Source organism: Canis lupus, chromosome 5 (genome assembly GCF_011100685.1).
Source record: "Canis lupus familiaris isolate Mischka breed German Shepherd chromosome 5, alternate assembly UU_Cfam_GSD_1.0, whole genome shotgun sequence".
In the NCBI taxonomy this organism is placed as follows: Eukaryota; Metazoa; Chordata; class Mammalia; order Carnivora; family Canidae; genus Canis; species Canis lupus.
This window is the reverse complement of record NC_049226.1, coordinates 63,978,787-64,003,407: the sequence shown is the minus strand read 5'-3', so window position 1 is coordinate 64,003,407 and position 24,621 is coordinate 63,978,787. Positions and strand designations below refer to the sequence as shown.

Genomic DNA, 24,621 nt, shown 5'->3' with positions numbered 1-24,621 from the left:
TAAAGAGGACAGTATGAAAGACATTAGTTTCTCACAAAAAGAAAGTGATCGGGATCCCTGGGTGGCACAGCGGTTTGGCGCCTGCCTTTGGCCCAGGGCGCGATCCTGGAGAACTGGGATCGAATCCCACATCGGGCTCCCGGTGCATGGAGCCTGCTTCTCCCTCTGCCTGTGTCTCTGCCTCTCTCTCTCTCTGTGACTATCATAAATAAATTTTAAAAATTAAAAAAAAAAAAAAAAAAAAAAAAAGAAAGTGATCATGGCCTGAGGACCATGAAAATCTGTCTCACTTAAGCCTAGTCCCTAGGATGAACAAAACAGGCAAAAGAGACAAAAGATCCGTTTGGTCTAGAATCTTCTCTGTTAAAGTAATACAGCAAAAAACCACAAAGCATCACCATAGCATACTGTGGTGTGGTGGAGATGCCTGATAAGACACAAACGGAGCAGGAACCCAGCCTGGTTCTTTCCTCCCAGATTCCATTGGCATCAACAATAATATTCATCTCATGTATAAGAACAGTGAGTATATCATGCTGATTTGTCTTTTGTACCTGGAATCCCTGTCAATACAGTACTCACCCTGGTCTAATTTCTTCAATATCTGGAACAAGATTGAGAAACTCATTTTTTCCTGCTCGGGCCAAATAGGGTGTTTCCACAGTCGGGACAATCTGAAACTGTTCAAATTCTGTGCAGGGACTAGAGGCCCGGGAATTGGCTTCTGGGGTCCTTTAAAAGAAAAAAGTTGGGAATAAGAGGAGCTTCAGCAAGTCCAATGCATAATGTGTATAACCCTCTCACCAAGAGGAATGAGACCTCCCTTAACAGCAGGGGGCCTTGCAAACAGTTTCAGAGAGCTCAGTTGAGAAGACAAGCTGGTGTCAGAAAGTTAATTCCAAATTCAACTGAGGTCGTCCTTTAGAAGTTACAAAAGTCATCAAGTCATGCACAGTCCCTCTTCCTCCTCTGAACAGAAGTATCTGGGGCATGATATTCCATTCAGTGGTTCTAAGTGTAATCCCTGACCAGCAGCATCAACCTCACCTAGATACCGTTAGAAATTAAAATTCTCAGGCTCCAACCCAGACCTACAGAATCAGAAGGTGGAAATCAGCCACCTGTGCTTTAACAAACCTCCCAGGTGATACTGATGTGCACTGACCTTGGAGAACCACTGCCTTAAGGGGCTGGCAGAGAAAGCAAACATGTGGGAAGAAGCTGGCTTCCTGAATGACCACCAAACTAGAGCAGTCTAGGCCCACGACGTGGGAAGTAGTTCCTATGCTCTGCACTGTGAGCTTAGCCTGATGAATTGTATCTCACCAATTCTAAAAAGCCCAATTTTTAATACTTCACCATTTCTCAAGGTTGGGGGATGCACCTTACAATTGATGACAGGTCGCATGACAGTGTTTTTTTTTTTTTTTAGTGGCACAATAAAATAATGCTATGGTTGATGACATCACAAATTAATTACATCATCTGGGTGTGTTATTTTCTCAATCACACTCAACTATGGCAGTGTTGTTACAGTCAGACAGCTAGCTGGGCGATACCCAGGTGGGTTCTGACAAGTGAGCACAGTGAATGGAGATAGGCACAAGTTTGGTGAGGAGTCACAAAGAAGTGATTACAGTGATAAATTCACTGGATCTAGACTAAACTTGTCTCTGTTATTCTTACCAATATGTTTCACTGTGCCATCAAAATATTTTTTCCAAACTAAGTTTTAAGCTGTTTTCCTGAAGATGAGGCTTGTTCTGTCTGATATGAGTAGGGAGCCAAGCAGGGGTGGGAACAGAAGGCCAAAGTGAGCACAGAGGGGTTCAAAAGAGGAACCAAGGGCTTTCATGCAGAAAGTTGGTGAGACATAATGTTAGAAGTTATAGGAGCATCTCCTTGGGACTGTGATATCCAGAGAAGGCTCCCACATACTTCTGAGTGCTGCTGAGAGGGATGGTCCAGCCCTCAGCTAAGAACCACTGAGCTAGAGGAAGGCTGGCATTTCCCTTGGTTCTTAGACTAGCTTCTCTCAGTGAAGTCTGGGTACTTGTGACTTCTTTTTTCCTTTCAAGTTTATATTTACTATTTATTTTTAGTAATCTCTACCACCAACATACGGCTCAACTCACAACCCTAGAAGCAAGAGTTGCATCTCCCACCAACTGAGCCAGCCAGGTGCCTTCAAAACAAAACAAAACAAAACAAAAACTAGGGTACTTACTTCTGATCAAGAGAGTTGCTCCTAGCCTCTACCAGAGAAGGGCAGGTGGAAGAGGGAGTGAGGGTAGCACTGCTGAAACTGGACACAGAGGGATCCCGTCCGATAGGAGAGATATCAGACAACTGGAGGCAAACAGAAGATAGCAAGTGAGATTTAGCTGAAAAACAAAATGCCTCTGCAATGCAGAGCTCTGACACCCAGTGACCTCACATTCATAAATCTGATGCAGCAGGTTATTCAAGAAAATGACTTACAGATATCTTATGCCCTGAGTGTCACATTAGGAATCATCTACAGGGGCAGCCCAGGTGACTCAGCGGTTTAGCGCCACCTTCAGCCCAGGGTGTGATCCTGGAGCCCCGGGATCAAGTCCCACGTCGGGCTCCCTGCATGGAGCCTGCTTCTCCCTCTGCCTGTGTCTCTGCCTCTGCCCCACCCCCCACCATGAATAAATAAATTAAATCTTAAAAAAAAAAAAAAAAAGGAATCATTTACAGAAAAGGCAAGGCTGGCTTTTTATTTTGTGACTGTCCTGTATTAAGTGACCCTATCTCTATGAGCCCAGTATTTAGAACAGGCACTATTGTAAGAATATGGCAGAGGCCTTGCCCTCCTGGAATTTATATTCCAAGTGGAAAAGGCAGACAACAAACAGATCAACAAACACTTTGAGAAGTGCCAGTTAGTCATATGATCCAGTAATTCTACTACTGGATATTTACCCCCCTAAAATGAAAACACTAATTCAAAAAGATATATGCACAACTATGTTCACTGTAGCGTTATTGACAATAGCTAAGATATGAAAGCAACTCGTGTCTACCGATAGATGAATGATAAAGAAGATGTGGTGTATATATACAATGGAATATCACTCAGCCAGAAAAATAAATGATCATTTCATTTGTGATGAAATGGATGGACCTAGAGGGTATTATGCTAAGTGAAATAGGACACAGAAAGACAAACACCATATGCTTTTACTTATAGTGGAACCTAAAAAACAAAAAAAACAAGCAAAAAACAGACTTTTAAATACAGAAAACAAATTGAGGGGAAATGGGTGAAGGGATGGGTGAAACGGATGAAGGGGATAAAGAGGTACTGACTTCCAGTTATAAATAAATAAGTCATGGAGATGAAAAAAGTGCAGCATGAGGAAAACACTCAATAATACTGTAATAATGTTGTATAGTGACAGATGGGGATGACGCTCATCATTGCGATGAACACTGGGTAATGTACAGAACTTTTCAATCACTATGTTGCACGCCTGAAACTAATATAACTTTGTGTGTCAACTATACTTCAATAAAACAAAGCGTCCTTTGGGCAGCAGGTGCTGCCCAAAGGTAGTGGTAAGTGCGATAGTAAAAAATGAAGCAGGGAAAGAGATCGGAAAGTTTCAGGGAGCTGGGGCCTTTATGTAGGCTGGTTAAGGAGTCGATTTTTTTTTTTAATTTTTTTAAAATTTTTTATTTATTTATGATAGAGAGAGAGAGAGAGAGAGAGGCAGAGACATAGGCAGAGGGAGAAGCAGGCTCCATGCACCGGGAGCCCGATGTGGGATTCGATCCCGGGTCTCCAGGATCACGCCCTGGGCCAAAGGCAGGCGCCAAACCGCTGCGCCACCCAGGGATACCCCAGATATTTTTTTTTTTTAAAGATTATTTATTTATTCTTAGAGACACAAAGAGAGAGAGGCAGAGACACAGGCAGAGGGAGAAGCAGGCTCCATGCAGAGAGCCTGACGTGGGACTCAATCCAGGGTCTCCAGGATCACACCCTAGGCTGGAGGCGGCGCTAAACCGCTGCACCACCAGGGCTGCCCAAGAGTCGATATTTAAGCAGAAAAATGAACAAGACAAGGAAGCAATCACCAGAATATCTGGAAGAAGCCTATCTCAAGGAAAGGAACAGCAAGGGTGCAAAGACCACTGGCAAGAAGGAAGCTGGATTGTCTAGGAATAGTAAAAAAGGTCACAATGACTAGAACAGAGTGAGCATCACAGAGGTTCTTTAAAGTGTTCACCTCACTCTGTCAAAGGCAACAACATTTTACGCTATCGAGAACCTCAGGACTTTTAGTGTTCTGTCATACGGTAACATACCAGCCCCCTACAGGGTCTTCTCTGAGGGACTGGGGAAGAAGCCAAAATGCTTCCCATCTAAAACACTCTAAGAGACACGGGAATACTTTTATCTTCAGAAGTCAGTGTTCTGACTCTGAAAAATGAAGTAAATATAAGAGCAGATCTGCCCTATATCCTCAGACACAATGCTACACCCATCTGAAGCCACCTAAAAGCAAGGAACCTGGGACAGGAAATCTGAGCTGCTCACCTTACAGTCACTGATGCTGCCATGCACCTGGCTGAACTCCCGGTTGAAAGTGTGGGTGAGGAGTTGCAGGCACTAGGGGAGAGAGAGGAGAGTGTCAGTGGTTAAATGAAGCCCTGGATGCAAGGCAGTTAACAGGCTAAGACACACAGAGGAGCTCAGGTGCTGTCCAAACACTCCAGAAACTGAGTAAAAACACAGTGAGAGAGGCCTGACATATGCCTAACAAAGTTAAATTCAGTGGATAAAAAAGCCACTCTCAAGGCTAGAAAAGCAAACAGCTGCCACCACTGCAGTTTAGAAGTGCTTAAGAAGAGAACAGTGCCCCTCCGATTCGTCCTGGTACTAAAAGGCATGGAGACTTCTGGATGGACAGATTTTTCTAAACTGCCTAGACCATTCGGTTATTGAAACAACATGACACAAAAGCCTTCTCATCTCTGTATTCCATTGTAGGCCAATTGCCCAGACACCATAAAGCCTGGGAGTCACTCTCAATGACCCCTCTGCTCTCTCCCACCCCGTCGAGGCAACAAGGAGTGCTGACTCTCCCTCCCCAATGTCTCTCCCGTGACCACACTTTCCTCTTCACCCTGCAGCCCCCCACCACACCTCTCATCCAGGTCATTGCAAAAAAAAGACCTCTTTGGGCCTCTAGTCTGTTGTCACCCCAAACCCATGCTCTTCCTTGTTGCCACAGGAGTCTTCCTGTTTAAAATATTTCCATGTTACCCCCAGGGTACTCTAAACTCGAGTCCAGCCCACAGAGCCTGCAGGATCTTGTCCTGCCTCACATCTCTGACCCCATCTCCCGCCTCTCTGCACGTCCCCAGTGATTCCCTAGCACTGATGTTGTAGCACACGCGGCTGCCTCTGGTGCAGCCTTCCTAGATCAGCTCACCAACACTGGACCATGGAAGCCTTCCTCTAGCTCCCCCAGACTCCAGACCTATACCACCAAGTCACCTGTGAGCTCAGTGAGGGTAGAAATGGAGTTTTATTTATTTCTACCTTCACAGCTAGTACAGGCCTTGAAACAAAGGCCCTCAAAGAAAGATGAAAACGAAAAATCCAACTAGCTCATGGAGTCTCACAGTGGGAAAATGCTCAGCAAAGAGGAAGGGATTCACACCTTGGTAGCCAGCTCCTTCTCCCGATCCACAAGGCTTTCAATGTCTGCTGAGTCGTAGCCACTGCTCTCGCTGGGGGTGATGGCGCTTTCAAAGGTGGTGGTAGAGATCTGAGAGGAGATGCTGGTGGAAGTGCTGAGGGTCCCACTGCTGAGGCTGGGGGACAATGAGTCACTCAAGGATTTGGGGATGCTGTCACCAAGTCTGTCACGTAGCAGCAGGAAGTGGCGAGTTTTCTCCACCTAAGATCAACACAACTGCCTCAGTACACATAAAACTTATTAAGATCTTTGTAAGATTTGTTTTAGAGAGAAGGGAGACAGAAAGAGAAAGAGAGAGAGAGAACATGTGCGCATGAGTTCGCACACATGAAAGAGTATGCCTGAGCGGAGGGAGGGGCAGAGGGAGACTGAAAGGGAGAATCTCCAACAGACTCCCTGCTGAGCATAGAGCCTGACATGGGCTCAATCCCACAACTCCAAGGTCATGACCTGAGCTGAAATGCTCAACTGACTGAGCCACCCAGGCCCCCAAAGCTCATTAAAAAAATTTTCTTTTAAGATTTTATTTATTTATTCATGAGAGACACACAGAGAGAGAGAGAGAGAGAGAGAGGCAGAGACACAGGCAGAGGGAGAAGCAGGCTCCATGCAGGGAGCCCGACGTGGGACTCGATCCCGGGTCTCCAAGATCAGGCCCTGGGCTGAAGGCGGCGCTAAACCACTGAGCCACCCGGGCTGCTCCTCATTAAGATCTTAGTAAGCAAAATATTATGCCTCCATCATGATCAAAAGCTGAAAAGCGGGATCCCTGGGTGGCTCTGCAGTTGGGTGCCTGCCTTCGGCTCAGGTCATGATCCCAGGGTCCTGGGATCGAGTCCTGCATTGGGCTCCCTGTGAGGAGCCTGCTTGTCCCTCTGCCTATGTCTCTGCCTCTCTCTGTCTGTGTCTCTCATGAATAAATAAATAAATCTTAGAAAAAAAAAAAAGCTGAAAGGCCAGGATCACACAGAGAAGTTGAGTGTGAGACTGATACTTTGGGAGTCATGCTCAAGAGTTTATCTGAGTGTCTCCAGCCCTTGGATACCTCGTGAAGGAGCTCCAGCTTCTCTAACTCCCACTGGTGCTCAAGGATGAGGCTATCCCCACGGGGCCGCCAGCCTGCTAAGTTCTCTTCTCCTCGCACATATGCTACTGACGTATCCAAGATTTTTCTTCTCCTCCTCTGCATGCCTGGGACAAGAAGAAATAATGTTTTTTTGTAGAGAAAACTCTGATTCCACTTTTAGCTCAAAACAAACTAATAATTCATATACATGGCAAACTAAGACAGTCAAAATACATGGAATTTTGTTTATTAGTAAATATTCACCCCTTTTTCCCAAGGTAATTCTCTGAACCTCTTTTAGAACTGATTTTTATACTCTTTGATAATTATGAAGATTTGTAATGCAACTTGAGAAAATGCCCAAGTTATTGTGTTAAGTGAAAATATAGAAAGATTGAATAGTCTGTAACCTAAGGTTCCAAATGTATAAAAATACACCCACGTGAAGTAGGAAAGGACCTCCCTGCCCCCTGCCCACACTACATTCAGGAGCTCAGTTAGGACTGCAGTTGACAGATAGCTTCAGCCTCATCATTTCCCATTAATTTTTAAAAATATTATAGTTTTACATATCAAAGACATGAATTTATGTTAATTAAAACATTTATCAAGGAAGTATCTGGACACTGTAATTAGCTGCTATTGGGACATGGATTCACACTCAAATTCTTTTTTTAAACTAAATCTTGTCTGTGGGCTCTAATCTTCTTCCGTGTATGTTCTCTGAAATGATTCAAACTCACCTTAATCGAATGTTTTTTAAGAACCCTGACTTTTGTCCATGTTCCAGTTTATAAACACAGAAATGCACAGGGCTGCTTAAGGCCACCAAGCTAGAGGAGTAGCAGCAGCCCAAAGAAACACCAAAAAGGACACACAAATTCAACTTAATAATTTGTCTTCCTAGAGCACAGAAAGTTTGAATTCTAGTTTGGCAGCACCTATAAAGTTATACTGCCAAGGTATCTTTGGTACTAACGTGGAGAGGAAAATGGTTATGAAGTTTGCCAAGACAAATTCGTTCTAATATACCAAAATTTTTATAGTATGTTACAAACCTCATCATATTTTGTTCAATACAGTTTCTTTTTTAAGGATTTTATTTATTTATTCATGAGGGAGACAGAGACATAGGCTGAGGGAGAAGCAAGCTACCTGTGGGGAATCCGATGTAGGACTCGATCCCAGGACTCCAGGATCACAACCTGAGCCAAAGGCAGAAGCTCAACCACTGAGCCACCCAGGTGCCCCTCAATACAGTTTTTATAACTGTTTTGCAGGTCACAAACGAAATAGTATTGTAACTCAGATAACGGTCACTCTCACCACCACCAAAAAACTGGCTTGTAAGATATACCTGGTTTCCAAAAAATTTTCTATATATCCTAAGTGGGTAGGATAGATTTTTGACATAATATACTCCAAGCACAGGCAAAGATATCAATCACCTCCCCAATCCATAAGGGCTTACCTGGACTACCCGTGTCTGCCATTTTGCATAAACTGAGTTCATAAATTCCAGTGACTCGATTGCTATTCGAATTAAAACAAACAACTATTTAACTTCTTGTAGCACAAAAACAGGAAAATCTTAATTCTTTCTACTTAAAACACTGTCCCTGAATAAGGACTGCAGCCCACCCTCAAATATAGATATTTCTTATTTCTTATATTTCTTTCTTTTCTTATTTCTTTTCTTATTCTAAACTTAAGAAGTATATTTTTCTGAGGAGTTTGTTTTCATCCCAATCTTTTTAATTACTTTAACAGGATGAATAAAATTGAATGATAAACTTAAAAATTTGTAATAAAAATTAAAAATCTGCCTTTTCTGACCACAAGAGAAGAGATGAGGGGGAAGTCTGACTAGAATAAAATGATGGGCATCAAATTTGGGAGCATGCAATTAGGAAGTGTACTGAACCTCTCGTGTATTAGTAACACTTATTATTTAGGCTGGGTGGTAAGGAACGGGTCATCCCTTTATTAGTCTTAACATATTTTGATATATCTTAAATATGAATAAATCTTTAAAAAAATCCCAGTGAAAATCCCAAATCTAATTCTAATCAGTTAGAATTAATGACATGAGAGAACATTTAGTCCCTGCAAAATTGTTCTGAGTGTTCACAATGTAATACTCCTTCCTTCACTCATACACTCATCTATCCATCAATATTTCAGTAAATGCCAACACTTAGAAGTTATTGTACTCCAGGTATGAGGTTGTAAGCCAACCCTGAAACAGCAGGCCAGTGACACCGAGAGGTCTGCTGATTCTGTAGTGGGCAAACCAATTGGAAGCGAAACTTGTCCCAGAAACTTACGAGTCTGGTGACTTTGAGTAGCCACTGCCAAAGAGGCTGCGCAGAGAGCGTGGCGGTGAGATCTTGGCATCCCGGGAGTAGAAGACCATGCACACGTCCTTGGTGATGACAGCTGGCTGGATGCAATGATCCAACTGAAAGCAGAAAGGAGCGGGCTCCAATTAAATGCAGACAGAACATCTGTGTCAGGACTCTGCTCCTGCCCAGTTGGAAAGCTAGTCCCAGAAGTGGGGGCTGGAAGATTTCAGCTCTACCAATTACTTCAACAGCAGCTTAGCAGATAATAAATGCAAGATGAGGAAGCAGTCCTTGCAGCTCCTTTATTTTTCCCAAATTAAAAAAAATTTTTTCTGAAATAATGGCCATAATTATTTATTATGTGCAAGCAATGTTCTAAATGCTTTTATATATGACCTCTCCACATCTTCCTGAGGCAAATGCCATCATTATTACCCCTGTTTCAGAGATGAGGGAATTGAGGCACAGACAGAGTCTCTGTGGAAGGATATGCTGGCAGTAAGTGGCAGCACAGGGACCTGAACTCAGGCTAGTTCCAGGGTCTGGGTTGTTAATTGCTCCTAGGCTCTGCCCACAGCTACAAAAACAAGAGGTGAAGTTCTCTTAAAATCATACCTTTGGTCACCAAAACTGAAGTTATAACAGAAGCCATATGACTTTTTTTTTTTAAGTTTATGTATTTTTTTTTTCAGTAATCTCTACACTCAACGTGGAGCTTGAACTCACAACTCCAAGATCAAGAGTCACACACTCTTCTGATTGAGCCAGTCAGGCACCCCATTGTAGGGCTTTGTGATTACAGAGACTAGGAACAGAATCTAATACAATCAGAACAGTAGCAAACAGTTTACAAAAATCAGTGAATCTTTCTTCCTCATTTCCTGCAGTAATCTGCCCACTGTTCAGGTCTAGCCATTTGTGGTGATTTAGGTTCAGAGTCTCCTCACCTCTAAGTATGCGGACAAGGTCATGTAGATCTTTTCCCCATAGGGCGTCACTCTGTTCAGAAGGAGAGAGTTATGGAGGGAGCTGTCCCACACGGCCTCGAAACGGTAGAAAGTCCTGAGGTCAGAAAGGCAAGAGGCAGTCACTCAAAGCAGCTGGGTCATCTTAGTCCAGGTACCCTCACTGTCAATAACACTACTGAATCCTACACCAACAGACACTTGCAATGTATCGAAATGTGAGAGTGGAGCCTTTATCCCCTAGAAGGAAAAGGTAGGCTACCAGTCTCTAGCCCCACCCCCCACCCAGAAGCACTTAACTATGCTTTTTTTTTTCTGGACGAGCCTGCTTCTCTGCCTATAAACAAAAAACCAAATCAATCAAAGTGATTAAGATGAAAAGGATAAGTGCCTATAGACAAAAACTGAAGGAAGAAAGCCTAAATAAGCTCCTCTGTCAGTCAACAAAGAGAGAGCAGGAAGCCAATCCTCAGGAGCTCATAAGCCTGTCTTGACATCACAGTCCAGTTCTGCTGAGTCTCAGAAATGTGACAAATTCCTGCGAGGACTGATGGACCAAACAGGCAGAATAATTTAAGTACAGAGAATCTAATTTTAAATAAAAGGATAAGAGGCTATTCTTAGTGATGTTTCAGTAGAATGATTTTAATACCAAAGCTGTATAACCATTATTTGTTACTTTTCAAAAACAATCCACATGAAAGTCAATCTTACGTTTCAATAACAACTAGAAGCTTGATTTAATAAGCACCTATAAACTATTTTTTAAGTTGCCCTAATATCTTCCTTTTTTCCTACTGGTAAAACCCCATAGACCTGACCTGACATTACAGACCAGCCCCCAACTCTGCCTGCAGGTGCACCCACAGGTTCCTTAACAAGTGTCTACACCTGCACAGTGCATGTTCCATCACTACTAGCTCTCACCTGGTTCAGCCAGAGTTTCTGTACACTTTACTTCCTTTTATGTTCCTCCTTACTCCTTCCCAAATGGTAACCTTGCTAGTGCTGTCTTTTCTAGATTTCCTATGAGACAAATAACTTCCCTAAATCAGATGAAGAGAGATGGGAAAAGACTTACTTCACTACTGAACGAGGACTTTTTCCTACCCCCCAAAGAATAAAATAGATAAGACAAGCAGCTCTGACAGCAGAAAGAGAAATGTTTAAAAATAAACAACCTATTTCTCACAGACTCAGCTGCCCAAGTAGCTGAACTGGTCTCTACTATCTCACAGGACAAAACAATGAAAACAGTGAATAATTATGCAAAGCTACAGAGCAACAAACCTTCAAGTTTCTGACACAGAGAGGACAAAGAGAACAGAACACCCAGCCTGAGATTCTATATGAAAGATGGGGGGTAACATTCTAATTTGTAATCTAGCAGAGGAAAAGCTGAAGGTGCGTAAGAATAAAATGGACAAGTTTAGTAAATGGAATGGGAAAAGAACTCTACTAATTACTTAAGAAGCTGTGTGTGAAATTGTACACACATCAGGAAAAGCCAAGGGCACAAAGGGTGCAGGATAAAGTGTTGCTCTATCCTAGGTCTGCATGGGGAAAAATTACTAAATTAACATAGTAATCTAAGCAACATAAGACATAAAGCATTCTGATAAATTAGAATCTTTATTTGCAAAAAGCCAACAGAAAATACCTAGGCATATCCTTATCAAGAAAGAGCCTGCAAAAACATAGAAAAGGCTTTTGTTAGTACAGAAAAACAAAACAAAAAAAAACAAAAAACAAAAACGGAAAGGAAAAAAGAAAAGAGAGAAAAAAATTAAAAAGGCAAATTTGTTAAGCAAAGTGAATCTAAGTGGACAATTAACAGAGAACTCCATAGGGTACAATTTGATAGACAGCTTATAATGACATGGGTCCCTCTCCTGAGACATTTAATTAAGGAAAATGTTGGGCACGGAAGGGATGGTGGACACCACCCCTATTAAGACCCCATCTGCAGGTGACTCAGTACTGGCAAGTAGGAAGCTGCTGTGGAATTGAGGGAAAACCCAGTCAATTAGGTAACACAGGTGCAGGACTGGGAAGAAAAGCAGCTGTGACCCTTGTGGGCTCCGCACCATGAGAGCTCTCTCATAGATGTATGTACATCTCACACCCAAAGTGGAGTTAAGTTCAACTTTAAACATTAAACTTTAGGCAAATAGAACAAAAGCTCTCTTAACCAAACTCCACTTAGCAACTTGCCAAATTAACTTATGCTGTGTTCCTAAAATATAAAGACGGATATCTATTTTGCACTGAGCATCCTAAACTAGTGGTATCTCATCTACCCAGACAGTTTGCTCCCAGGAGCTGAGTGGTGTAAGTGTGTGCTTATCAAGTATCAATAGTATTTGGTCCTGAACCTGTTTATACTGCACTTATTATAATCGTTTAATTTAATCAAATATTAGGCAAATCCATGAAACATGAGGGCAAAAATAATCTTTATTTAGTGTGAAACATAACTAAGTCGAACATTTTTGTTTATTTATTTATTTAGTTTTGAGAGAGTGAGAGAGCGCCAATGAGCAGCGGGAGAGGTAGAGAGAGAGAATCCCAAGCAGGCTCCACAGTCAGTGCAGAGCCGGACAGAGGGTTTGATCTCATGACCCTGAGATCATGACCTGAGCCAAAATCAAGAGTTGGTCACCCAAATGACTAAGCCACCAAGGTGCCCCAAGTTGACCATTTTTAAAAGATGTGATAACTGCTGAGTTGTGTAAAAACAGCTGTTAAGCTTGGGTGTCATAAGTGTTTTAAAAAAAGGGGGGCAGGGCAGCCCCAGTGGCGCAGCGGTTTGGCGCCACCTGCAGCCCAGGGCGTGATCCTGGAGACCGAGGAACAAGTCCCACATTGGGCTCCCTGCATGGAGCCTGCTTCTCCCTCTGCCTGTCTCTCTCTCTCTGAATGAATAAATAAATAAATAAATCTTTAAAAAAGGGGGGGGGGGGCAAATAGTAAAATTTCAAGAATAAATGATAAAAAGTTCAAAGGATTTTTGCATTTATTTAGTTATTTTTAAAGATTTAAAAATTTATTTGGTGAGGAGAGAGAACAGGCACAGAAGGAAAGGAAGAAGCAGACTCTCCACTAAGCAGAAAGCCCAATATGGGCCTCAATTCCAGGACCCCAGGATTATGACCTGAGCTAAAGGCAGACACTTAACCAACCAAGCCACCCAACTGCCCCTAAAGGATTTTGCAAGAAAGACAACCAGAAATACAATAATTAAGCCTATAATTAAAGGGAAGGCCTTGGCCCTACAGCAAGAGCTTGACAAATTAATGTTTATATAGCTTAAATTAAAGTATTTAAAGTATATATCTTTTTATTATATTTGACTTTAACCATTTTTTTTGGTTAATTAACTCTAAACTTCTACTGTGAAAGATAAGCTCCTTCTAACAAAAGCCAAATTAATCTCCTAAGCATCTGACTCGTGGCTGGGTATGAATCAGAGGACTTTTGAAGGTTACTTTATGTAGGCAACCAGCATTTCAAGCAAACATCATTGTTCTGTGTATTTCGCTAAGTATTCTAGAGAAATTTAAAATATATTTCTCATAGTTGCAAAGAAAATATGAATGCCAGCTGAATATCTGCCATCAACATCCAACTGGAGAAAATACCATGTGGGGTTAATGCTGTCTTCAGAGAAACAGGATTGTTCACAATTCTGCCCAGGAATAGACCAGGAAGGGCCAGAGCACACTTCTTTACCTCTGCTACCACTCCCAAACGTGTACACCCTCATATTCCTTCCCTCTCTCTCACAGCTCCTCCTATAGGCAAAAAGCAAACAGACGTTTGCTTTTTCTTTTTTTTTCTTTCCTATGCAAAACTCCAACACAAGGAAACAATGGAAAAAAATTAAGGCTGCCCCAAACTTTTAATCCTGTTTCTTCCTGTTGTCTCATTTTTCCTCTCCCTCTTTCCAACAGAGATGTGAGCACATTCTTCAGGAACAGACGTATACGGAACTCCTCCTATAATGCAAAGGCAGGGTTCTTTGCCAACATTAGAACATGCAGCCACCTCTGCTTCCCAGCCCTTACCACATAAAGGAGTCAAGTCTCTGTGCACAGTGACATAACTCCTTTCCTGGGGAGGTAAGAGGGCCCCAGCAGATTTATCTCCAGTTGGACATGGGAAAGCAGACTGGCTATGTACTTTATGCACTGTCATCACTTGATTATAAAATGGAATTTTAAGGGAAACTAATTTAAAATTAAAAATAAAATAAAATTCATTATTTATAGCAGACAACCTTGTTCAGAAGAGTTTACCTATGTTAATTTATCACCTTTATGAGTAAATGAAAAGCAAGAGACTGAGACTCCTGGAACCTATGCCGGCAGCACCATAGGCTGAACATGAGAGGGTTCGCTATACCTGGGAGGGCAGGTTTCCATGACACTGAGGACCAACAGACCTTTCTCCACAGCAACCCCTTCACAGGAAAACAGTCTCAGCAACAATTAATTCCTAATTTTAAACCCTTGGGTAGTATGCTGCATTTTCTTTTTCTGTTCCTGTCTCTAAGACTGTGTTACATTCTACTCAAACTCCACACAGGATGGAGCATTTTCACTCCATATAGTAACTGACCCACATACACGTATCTCTCTCTTTTTTTTTTTTTAATTTACTTTTGGAGAGCAGGGTGGCAGGGAGGAAAAGGATGTCCTAAGTGAGAAAGGAATGCATTTCTGCACCTGAGCAGGAGTCACTGGTGAACAAGGAATCTTAACGGTGGAGCAATCAGCCCCCATAGGGCAGACGCCTTGCACTTACGTAGCGGCCCTACCTGCTGGAGTTGTGGGAGGACTTCAGGTACTTGGCAGAGATGATATTTAGAGAGAGGATGGCATCAACTGCAGCCTCATCCACCTCAGCCTTATTTCTGATGCGGCCTACAAGGAAGAATAAAGAAACTAGGACAGGGGTACACTTAAAAACACAACAAATTCATTAAGCTGAAGACAGACTTTTACACCTGGGTAACTTCAGGTGCTGGAAGGGTCATGTGGCTAACCACTGAGTGGTCCCCCACAATTCTCCGTGTCGTCTTCCACTTACTTCCCACATTTAGTCAACTGTGAAACCTGACTGATTCTCTGTTCAAAGAGTTTCTCATATTCACCTCAACTTTTCTGATCAACACCACCCCCTACTCACAAAGGTTATCCCCTTCCTGTCTGGAACACTACAGTGGCCATTTCACTGGTCTCCTGGCTGCTTACTTCTCCCTCTCTCCACTCCATACTACACTCACTTTACAGAATCTTCTTAAGCCACTGCCTTCATTATATCACTTTCTTGTTCAAAATTCTACAACCATTTTCAAATTACCATTAGGGGAGCCCTAAAGGATGTGTAGCACAGAGGTGAAGGGCACAGCCTGTGGAGCTGGACTGCCTGGGTTCCAACCTCATCTTCAACGCTTTGTCTGTGAGGCTCTGACACATTGTTCAACCTCTCTGAACCTTTGTTTCCTCATCTGTGAAGAATTCTCCCTTCATGTGATTATTACAACCATGTTATATGTTTTTTTAAAGGTTTTTAAAAATTTATTCATGAGAGACACAGAGAAAGAGGCAGAGACAAAGGCAGAGGGAGAAGCAGACTCCTTGAAGGAAGCCTGATGTGGGACTTGATCTCAGAACCCTGGGATCACACCCTGAGCCAAAGACAGACAGACGCTCAACCACTGAGCCATCCAGGCATCCCAACCATGTTATATGTTTATGTTATGCTATATTAAATAAACTATTATTTTTAGAGCATTCAGGAATGTACTTGTCACAGAATAAGTACTACATAAGTGTTTGTACCTGGGTGGCTCGGTCAGTTATGACCTGCCTTCAGCTCAGGTCATAATCCCAGGGTTCTGGGATTGAGCCCCACATCAGGCTCCCTGCTCAGCAGAGAGTCTGTTTCTCCCTCTCCCTTTGCCTGCTGCTCCCTCTGCTTGTGCTCTCTCTGTTAAATAAATAAATACAATTAAAAAAATAAAGTTTGAAAACCACCGCCCTTGATAGAAGAGAGTATAATCTTCCTTCAAGGGATTCTTTTGAAACTTTTAAAAAAAATATTTAATTAATTTATTTATTTGAGAGGGAGAATGAGAATAAGCAAGGGGAGAGGGAGAAGCAGACTCCCCACTGAACAGGTAGCTCAACGTGGGGCTCGATCCCAGAACTCTGGGATCATGGCCTAAGCTGAAGGCAGACACTTAACCAACTGCACCACCCAGTTCTCACCCCCGCCCCCACAGGTTCTTAATCTGGTCCACAGATACTCAAAGGATCTATGCATAGAATTCAGGAGGTCTGTGAGCTAAAAAAAAAAATACAACTTTATTTTCACAAACCTCTGACTAAAATTTGGCACTTTCTTCAATTACAAAGGGAGGGGACAATCCACAGGAAAATCAGCAATACCTGTGACTGTCTCCAGTAGAAATTATAGAAGTCTTCACATCATACTGAGGTAAAATATCCTGACATTCATCCCACTATGAATGATAGAAATTTGACCCACTGCTTCTTTAATGTACTTAATGCATTAATATAAAGAACAGTTTATATTATAAATTTGTTTGGTATTTGAGCAATTTCAGTACCACTGGTTCCCTTTGTAATCCCATGTACCCTTAAACAACACAGGTATGAACTGCATGGGTCCACTTGTACACAGATTTCTTTCTTAGGGCTGCATGACAGCCCAAATCAAGAGTCAGACATTTAACCTACTGAGCCATCCAGGTGCCCCCTATTTTCTTAAAATTTTCTTTTCTCTAGCTTACTTTAAGAATATAATATATAACACATACAACATATAAAACACGTATATGTATATGACCAAGTTATTGGGAAGGCTCTGGTGAACAGGCTGTTAGCAGTTAGGTTCTAGGGAGTCAAAAGTTATAAGGGAATAGTCAACTGTGCTTCTAACCCTCATGTTGTTTAAGGATCAGTCATACTTTATTTCCTTGTTTATTTTTATTTATGAGAGAGACAGAGAGAAAAGCAGAGACACAGGCACCAGGAGAAGCAGCCTCTCTGTGGGGAGCCTGATACGGAACTCTATCCCAGGACACTGGGATCAGGCCCTGAGCCAAAGGCAGACACTCAACCACTGAGCCACCCAGGTGTCCCTGTTTCTTCCTTTTCCTTTTCCTTTCTCTCTCTCTCTCTCTTTCCTTCCTTCCTTCCTTCCTTCCTTCCTTCCTTCCTTCCTTCCTTCCTTCCTTCCTTCCTTCCTTCTTCTTCCCTCCCTCCCTCTCTCTTTCTTTCTCTCTTTCTTTCTTTCCCCCTGTTTTCTACATTTAAAAACATAGTTCTAAAAAAATAAAATAAAATAAAAAAATAAAAAAATAGTTCTGAGGGCTTCGCCACTGCCAAAGGAGTTCGTGGCAATAAAAGATTCAGAATCCTGCCTTAGACTCTAAAGCTTATATGGTTTAGTCAATTTTTTCTTTTCATCATGAGACCCTGGCAGGGTTTCTAGCTATTTGCATACTAGACACATTCTGGACACTCTTACTCAAGATGTTTCTGTGTGTGGGAAACATGACAAAACATGAAAATGCTCTCATATTTCTCCTGCATCTATTCAGACCCTCTGGATCTTTTCTGTTGTTAATTCTCAGTACAGATATTTCTCACTTGTTCTCATTTTGGCACTTACTCATCAAACTGCTTATTTGTTATTTTTTAAAAAGTTTATTTATTTATCTAAGTGCCCTCTACACCCAGTGTGAGGCTTGAACTCATGACACTGAGATGAAGATTGCATGCTCTACCGCCTGAGCCAGTCAGGCACCCCAAACTGTTTTAAACGTACATACATTGTTTCCTCAATGAAAATCCAAATTCACAATGAGCAGAAACTTTTCTTATGCCTTTTCAGAGCCTCTAGAACCATTCCCACAGTAACTGAGTAAAATAATGACTGGTTGAATAATATATTCCTAATGATGGAGGCTGAGAAATAAGAGTAGTTTCAAACTCAAGGCCACATATTCTCCATACTCTGTGTTCTCCAGTACTCTTTCCACATATTCCCCATGTTCCTCTAAAAAGCCTGGCTGCATCCTCGGCTAATGGAATGTACTCACCTACCACTAGCTCACGAACATCCTTCCAATGGAGTTCACTCCCCTTCTCATGGATAATGGTCACTGTGATCCTTCGCTGGATGCCCTAGGTAATGGAGGAGGGTTGCAGTTTAGTGGGATAATCTATGATTTCCTCTTGTGTGTTGTTTTCTGGGTTGCATGATACAGGATTGGGTAAGAGGAGAGATGTGGAGAGAGGGGGAAATGCTGTCCACACTGTTACTCTAAACCAAGGGATATAGATCAGGGGCTGAGGAAGAACCAGGTTCTAACATGGCTTTAAGAACAGATGACCAAAAAAAACAAAAAAAAAAACAAAAAAAACAGATGACCAGATCGTGTGACTCATAATATATAATATACAACCCTCAGCTCCTATGCCCACCTGGGTCATAAGCATTTTTTTTAAGATTTTATTTTTAAGTAATCTCTACACCCAGCGTGAGGCTTGAACTTACAGTAACCCTGAGATCAAGAGTCACCTGCTCCACTGACTGAGCCAGCCAGGCACCCCAGGCAAGCCTTTCTGAACACTGACTAAATCTACTTTTGATTTACCAAAGGAGGATCTACATTTCATGCCTAGATTATTTAGTCCATTGTAACTTCCAACTTATAACACTATTAAGAACTTTTAACTGTAAAAGCAGTTTCCAAACATGAAAACTGTATACAAGAAAATAAAATTATATAAAATGACATAGGAGCTGCAAGAATTATAGTAATTGAAAAAAACAAAGTCTTTTTCAAAATAGGTCTTCTAAAATATATTTATATATATAAGCAAGGGTATAATATAAGCCAAGGTCTGAGAAAAAAAACAAACATACCAAAAAAAAGAAAAGAAAAAAAAAAAGAAGGACAATGTCTTTTCAATTCCCAAATCCACTTAAAATAGAGAGGAAAAGCAGAGAAACAGAAAGAGTTCTGTGTTGGTCCTCTCCCAGGCCCTTTCTGGTTCCCTGGTTAGTACCTGGTGAAGCAAAAATGTCCCCTGGCAGGGCAAGCCTGCTGTGTGGTCAACCACAGCCGGGATGTACCTATAAAAATAGAAATGGCATGAGAAAGCAGTTAGATGGGATGCTTGCACTGAGTGCCACCTCATCTGTATAAGGTCCTACCTGTTGCTACAGCCCACATGGTCTCTGTTTCTCCTGTCTTCCTCACCATCTGGGCACTTCATCACACAGTCATTTCCATTTAATGAACCTTTTCGCTTATCAATGTCATATCACCCTCACTAGACCAAAGTGCTCACAGCACAGCAATATCTTTTGGCTCCATCCTATTCTCTTGTATAACACATATTCCATAAATAATGCACAACTGCAGTAAGTGTCAAGAGAGAAGAAAGGGATCATTTCAGATTTTAGGTAGTTTTTAAAAATCAGAAAGGAATGAACTCAGTAGTAGACACTATTATTGTGGTCTCCCTCAAATGGAAGTTATAATCACATTATAGATCTGTCTACGGAAAGTACAATTACTTAAAGCAATGTCACTATTGACAATTAAATACAGAACTGATAGAGTTATACTCTCATACACAGTAGGAACTCAGAAAATGTTCCATGGAGATGATCATGATAGCGGTACTCAGCATGCTGAACAGAGGATCATTAGGATAATATTTATTGCCTACCCTTTAATTAACTGATAAAGCCCCTTGCCTCTGTTTTGGAACAGGATCTTTTTTTGTGTTTTGCCAAGCGCATTTTAGAGACAACTCTGAACAACAATTACATTCACCTCTTACTCTAACACAGCTCACACAGAGAAAGTAAGCTGATGTTGATTATTTTGATCTAGGTTAATAATCCTCAACTGGGGGTGATCTGCAATGTCTGAAGACATTTTTGGTTGTCACACTGGAGGGGAGGTGCTATTGGCATCCTGAGGGTAGAGGCCAGGGATGCCACTAAATATCTTAGAGTGCACAGGACAGCCCCCCATGACAAAGGGTTATCCAGCCCAAAACAGTGCCAAGGTTGAAAAACCCTGGTCTAAAAAAACATTCTACCCCTAATCCTCTCACTGAGATTATTAAGGTAAGTTCTGACTATATTATGTACAATATACTTCTGATCCTTTTTGCTTTGCTGCTGATAAAACCCACTATGTAAGTTTTCTTTCTTCGTACAAAGTGCCAGTCTCCATGTTCTTGTTGCTACTAACAAGGCAAATTATTATTCTGGACAGTCACTTCTTTGACAAACATCTAATTCAAAGAATAATAGCAATACCACCAAAAATTCAATTCAAAACTGGAATTCAACAGTATCAATGATTCTCTAATCTGAATATGAAAAGAGAGACTCAAAATTACATTTTCTAGTTCTGAAAAACTTTGCCTTTGTTTAAAAATTTAGAAGGCTGGACTTACTCTCCTGTAGGCTCCAGTTCACTGATCTCAAACCAAACCAGAAGATCATACTTGCTCATGCTCTGGCCAAGGCTGGTTTTGCTCATGGTGTTTAACTTGGTGGCTGGAACTTGTAAAAGGTTTTAGAAAATGTCAAAATCTGGTCCAAGTCTACTTAGAAAAAGTATAAGCTTTTCTTCAAGGATACACTTAGGAAAGGCAACAAGAGTCAAGGCTAGATTTCAATGTAGAAGACCCAGATAAACATCGCCATCAATAATACTAGCATCTCTAGATTCAGAGAACCGGGAAAATGGAGAATCGACATCTTTCTCCTTATCAGCAAACAGTATCTATCGATAAGAAAACAGGTTTTGTGCAGAGTAAATGTGCACAAAATGTGAGCACATTTACTCTGCACAAAACCATTCAGAAACCTTCCTTAGACTCTCCTATTCTGTGGCATACTGAGCATGGAAATAATGTGGGAGAAACAATGTAGGTAAATAAAGTGTGTTGTCCCCCCCCCCCCCCCCCAGGGTCTCCTCAAGGATGGAGGGCATGAGAGAAGACCCATGTTCCAGCCCAGTGGTTCCCAAACCTCCCTGCACTTGGGAGTTGCCTGGGGATCTTAAAGCAAAGCCCAGGTAATTAAATCACAATCTCTAGAGGTGGGATCCAGTCCTCTGAGAGGGACTGAAACCCCTCCAGGTGATTCTAATGTGCACATAAGTTTAGGAACCACTGGTCTAATATGTAGGTACAGGATTCTATAAAATATGATCTCATGTTACATATTTTCTTCACATTTAAATTCCATATACTTAACTGTCCTGGTAAAATAAATTAGCTAGAAATGCAGTTATCTGTAAGTATTCCAGATTCTACATAGTAAGTATTTTGGAACACTACACAGAATTTCTAAAATCTGACAATACATAGAGCATTCTCTGTTCAGAACCTGGGAGCACTGGAGTGAGAGTCCAGTGACTTAGGATCTAATATTGTTCAACTGCTAACTATTATGTGGCTTTGGTTAAGTCACTTCATCTCTGGAAGTCTGTCTCTTCATCTTTAAAATATAGATTATAATATTTAGCCTGTTATCTTGAAAAGGTTATCATGATGACCCACTGACACAAAGTATCTAAAGGGGCCTTACGACTCATACAGTACTGACAAATGTCAGCCTATCTGCACTATTCACTCCAGCTGAATTCCACATGATTTGGTGCCGTTAGTCAAGAAAAAAGTGGTGCCACTGATTCTGGCAGTCATCTGAGGGCCAAAAAGCAAAATCAGAAGCCTTAAAAGAAAAAAATCTTTAAAGATACCATTGCAAAGAATCCAAATGAACAAACATAAGGCACCCCACGCTTAGGGTGTTGTGAAAGAGGCACAAGTAGAGGTGTGTTCTCACATCTCTCCGAAGAAAACGTATTCTTGACAATGTGCTAGACCCTAGATTTGGTTCAAGCAGCAAAGAGCAATGCCAGTGTTTCATACACAGAGAGCCAGGCTTTGGGATCAGCCCCTGAGGATGGTTCTACATCTAAGGCAGAGCTAAGTCAGCTACTAACCATCTCGTTTAGGTGCCCTCTCAATCTGGCAGCTGGGAACTGGAAGAAAGAGAAAAGGCGGCACTGTGTCTGCCCCATCCTGGAAGGTGGCAACGGCAGAGGAAGCAAGTGCACTGGTGTGCTCAGAAAACGTGTCCAACACATGCGCATTCACATAGCCAGATATGAGAAATCGAACCAGTTCAATCTTTTTCTCATGGTCTGAAGGCAGGATGGAGAGCATGACAGAGGTGGAGAAGAAATACAGGGTGGGGTGGGAAAGTGGCAAGTGGGCAATGAGGAAAAAGGATGAAAATAAAGAAAAAGCAAAACAAGATGAATGAATATGCAGAATACATCTGAGATGCAAAGAAATGCCCAGTCACCCAACAGTTAGGAGGTGTTACATATTAAGCAGCGAGATTTAGGAACAGGAAGTTTATCAAAATCTATAATAAGACCAGAAAGTCGGGAGGGAAGGAACCCTATTGTTTCTTACTTCTTATTTAAATCAGGAACCAAGAATTACAGTTCCTGCTGGACACAGGAATATGTATGGATACACAGAAGTGGAGTGGGCATTTGAAAATTATTTCTGTCTGAAAAGCCATCAGTATAAGAGCCATGTCACCCAGAGAAGGGCTCACCTGGCTTGGAGAGCGGCATGGGTGGAGGGAAGAAGCGTCGAGATGGCTGAGGAGGGCTGCAAAGGAAGAGAACAAAGTTCAAGGCTGAGAAAGGGTCCCATGTTGACATCAACAGCACATTTAAATCCCCACTAGAAACATACCATTTGCACTTTCAGATGAGGCATAATATCAGATACCAAACACAAACCCACAGTGAAACTGAGGCTCACACATTTTAATAAAAGTCTCCTTGTGGGTCCTAGCTAGTAAGTGGAATATGAGAATTTTCTGTTAACACTGACACTTTGCCATCACCTGAAAGCACCATCATTGCTCTCCTCACCAACTGTGATGTTGTCTCTCTCCTCTTAGTGCTCATGCTTCCTAAGTTCTGGATGGTGAGGAAGAATTACACACAATCCTCATGTTACACCACCTCCTCACTTTCTATCCTTTTTTTTTTTCCCCCTCACTTTCTATCCTATTCAAAGTCTCTTCCTACAAAAGAGATGGCACTTCAGGTCAGCTAGGCAAAATTCAATGTGCTCTACCTATAATTAGTGCTTCGGTGGCTTAGAAAAAAGGTGGTGATGTTTCTAAGAGGAAACATCAGGTAACATAGAAAATTGTTCTTTAGTTATCTGAATCCCTTAAAAGATTTCTTCCTTCCCGCAAAGTGGCAGTAACAGTAATAACAAGAGCAACAAGAATCTTTGCTTATCTGGTCCAAACCTGTTAAGCTCCTGTCCTTGCAGATGAAGTGGGTGCTGCTGATAATGCCCAAAGACTTCAAATACTATCGGCTTGGTTTTGATATAGTCCACAAATGATTCAGTGACCTCCACCGCAATCTAGTAAGGAATAAAGCCAAGCTAGATTATGGACAGATTTACTATAACACAGGTTTGCTACAATCAGAGTTTTAGCACTTTTGAGCACCTAGTATGTGCTGGGTATCTGACTGCAGGCCTCCCATACCAAGACAGGGGTTCCTCCCTGGTTTTCATTCTTTTCTTTCTTTTCTTTCTCTCTCTTTCTTTTTAAGTAGGTTCCATTGCCTGGAGCCCAACATGGGCTTGAACTCATGACCCTGAGATTAAGACCTGAGCTGAGATCCAGAGTAGAACACTCAACTGACTGAGCTACTCAGGTGTCCCTTCCTGGTTTTCATTCTAGGGCAACTTTACCAAGCTTTAGGCCTTCAAGAGCCTCCATCATCTGCCCTACTTGCTGCTCTTCACACACTTAGTGTTTTGGCACAAACTCACCTGCTGCTTCTCTTGCCTACGCTTCTCTCCATTGTGCCTGAGGTCTGGCCCAGGCTATAGCTCTGCCTAGAGGGCCTGCCCCTGTCTGCGCCTCTAAGTCATTCCCATACTTCAGGGCTTGCTTTAATATTAACAACAGTGAGAAAAACATGACTGTTGACCAGGTACCTGGTATAATATCAAGTCTGACCTACCTTTTCTTATTACACTATATTCATCAGGAAGTTTCCTACTTCCTTTCTCCATCCAACCATCAACCCCCCAAAGAAAAAGTAACTTAAAAGTATCTTTCCGTTAATAGAAATAACCTTCCCTTTTTTCTATCCCCTTTGCATTTAACTAATATCTTTCAAGATCATGTGCTATTGCTGTTTAAATATGCATTTTATTTCCCCTAAGCTCTTTGGGGGCATAATCCCCTGTCATTCATCATCATTCCCCTGCAGTGTCAGACACAGTCCTTGTGCACACTATCCCAATGAATATTTATCAGGTACATGCATGCTTATATTCATGCAATTAAAACTAAAAAAGAAAACGGTGTTTTGTGTCTGC

At 41.8% G+C, this 24,621-nt stretch overlaps 1 protein-coding gene across 9 annotated transcripts in view; it reads right to left on the bottom strand.

Annotated features, from left to right (window-relative positions):
* Positions 1–24,621, bottom strand: part of KIF1B (kinesin family member 1B) — a 149,229-nt gene that overhangs the window by 5,486 nt on the left and 119,122 nt on the right. For 8 of the 9 annotated variants that reach the window (XM_038537949.1, XM_038537958.1, XM_038537955.1 and 5 more), the window contains 14 exons: positions 23,531–23,649; positions 22,817–22,872; positions 20,632–20,740; positions 19,222–19,288; positions 18,249–18,333; positions 14,934–15,039; positions 10,097–10,211; positions 9,132–9,265; positions 8,276–8,337; positions 6,784–6,929; positions 5,700–5,939; positions 4,571–4,642; positions 2,228–2,349; positions 583–732 (listed from right to left, as the gene is read on the bottom strand). In XM_038537949.1, the coding sequence (XP_038393877.1) occupies positions 583–732; positions 2,228–2,349; positions 4,571–4,642; positions 5,700–5,939; positions 6,784–6,929; positions 8,276–8,337; positions 9,132–9,265; positions 10,097–10,211; positions 14,934–15,039; positions 18,249–18,333; positions 19,222–19,288; positions 20,632–20,740; positions 22,817–22,872; positions 23,531–23,649 (1,583 nt within the window). The remainder of the gene's footprint in view (positions 1–582; positions 733–2,227; positions 2,350–4,570; positions 4,643–5,699; positions 5,940–6,783; positions 6,930–8,275; positions 8,338–9,131; positions 9,266–10,096; positions 10,212–14,933; positions 15,040–18,248; positions 18,334–19,221; positions 19,289–20,631; positions 20,741–22,816; positions 22,873–23,530; positions 23,650–24,621) is intronic. The other variant, XM_038537953.1, reaches the window with a different exon arrangement.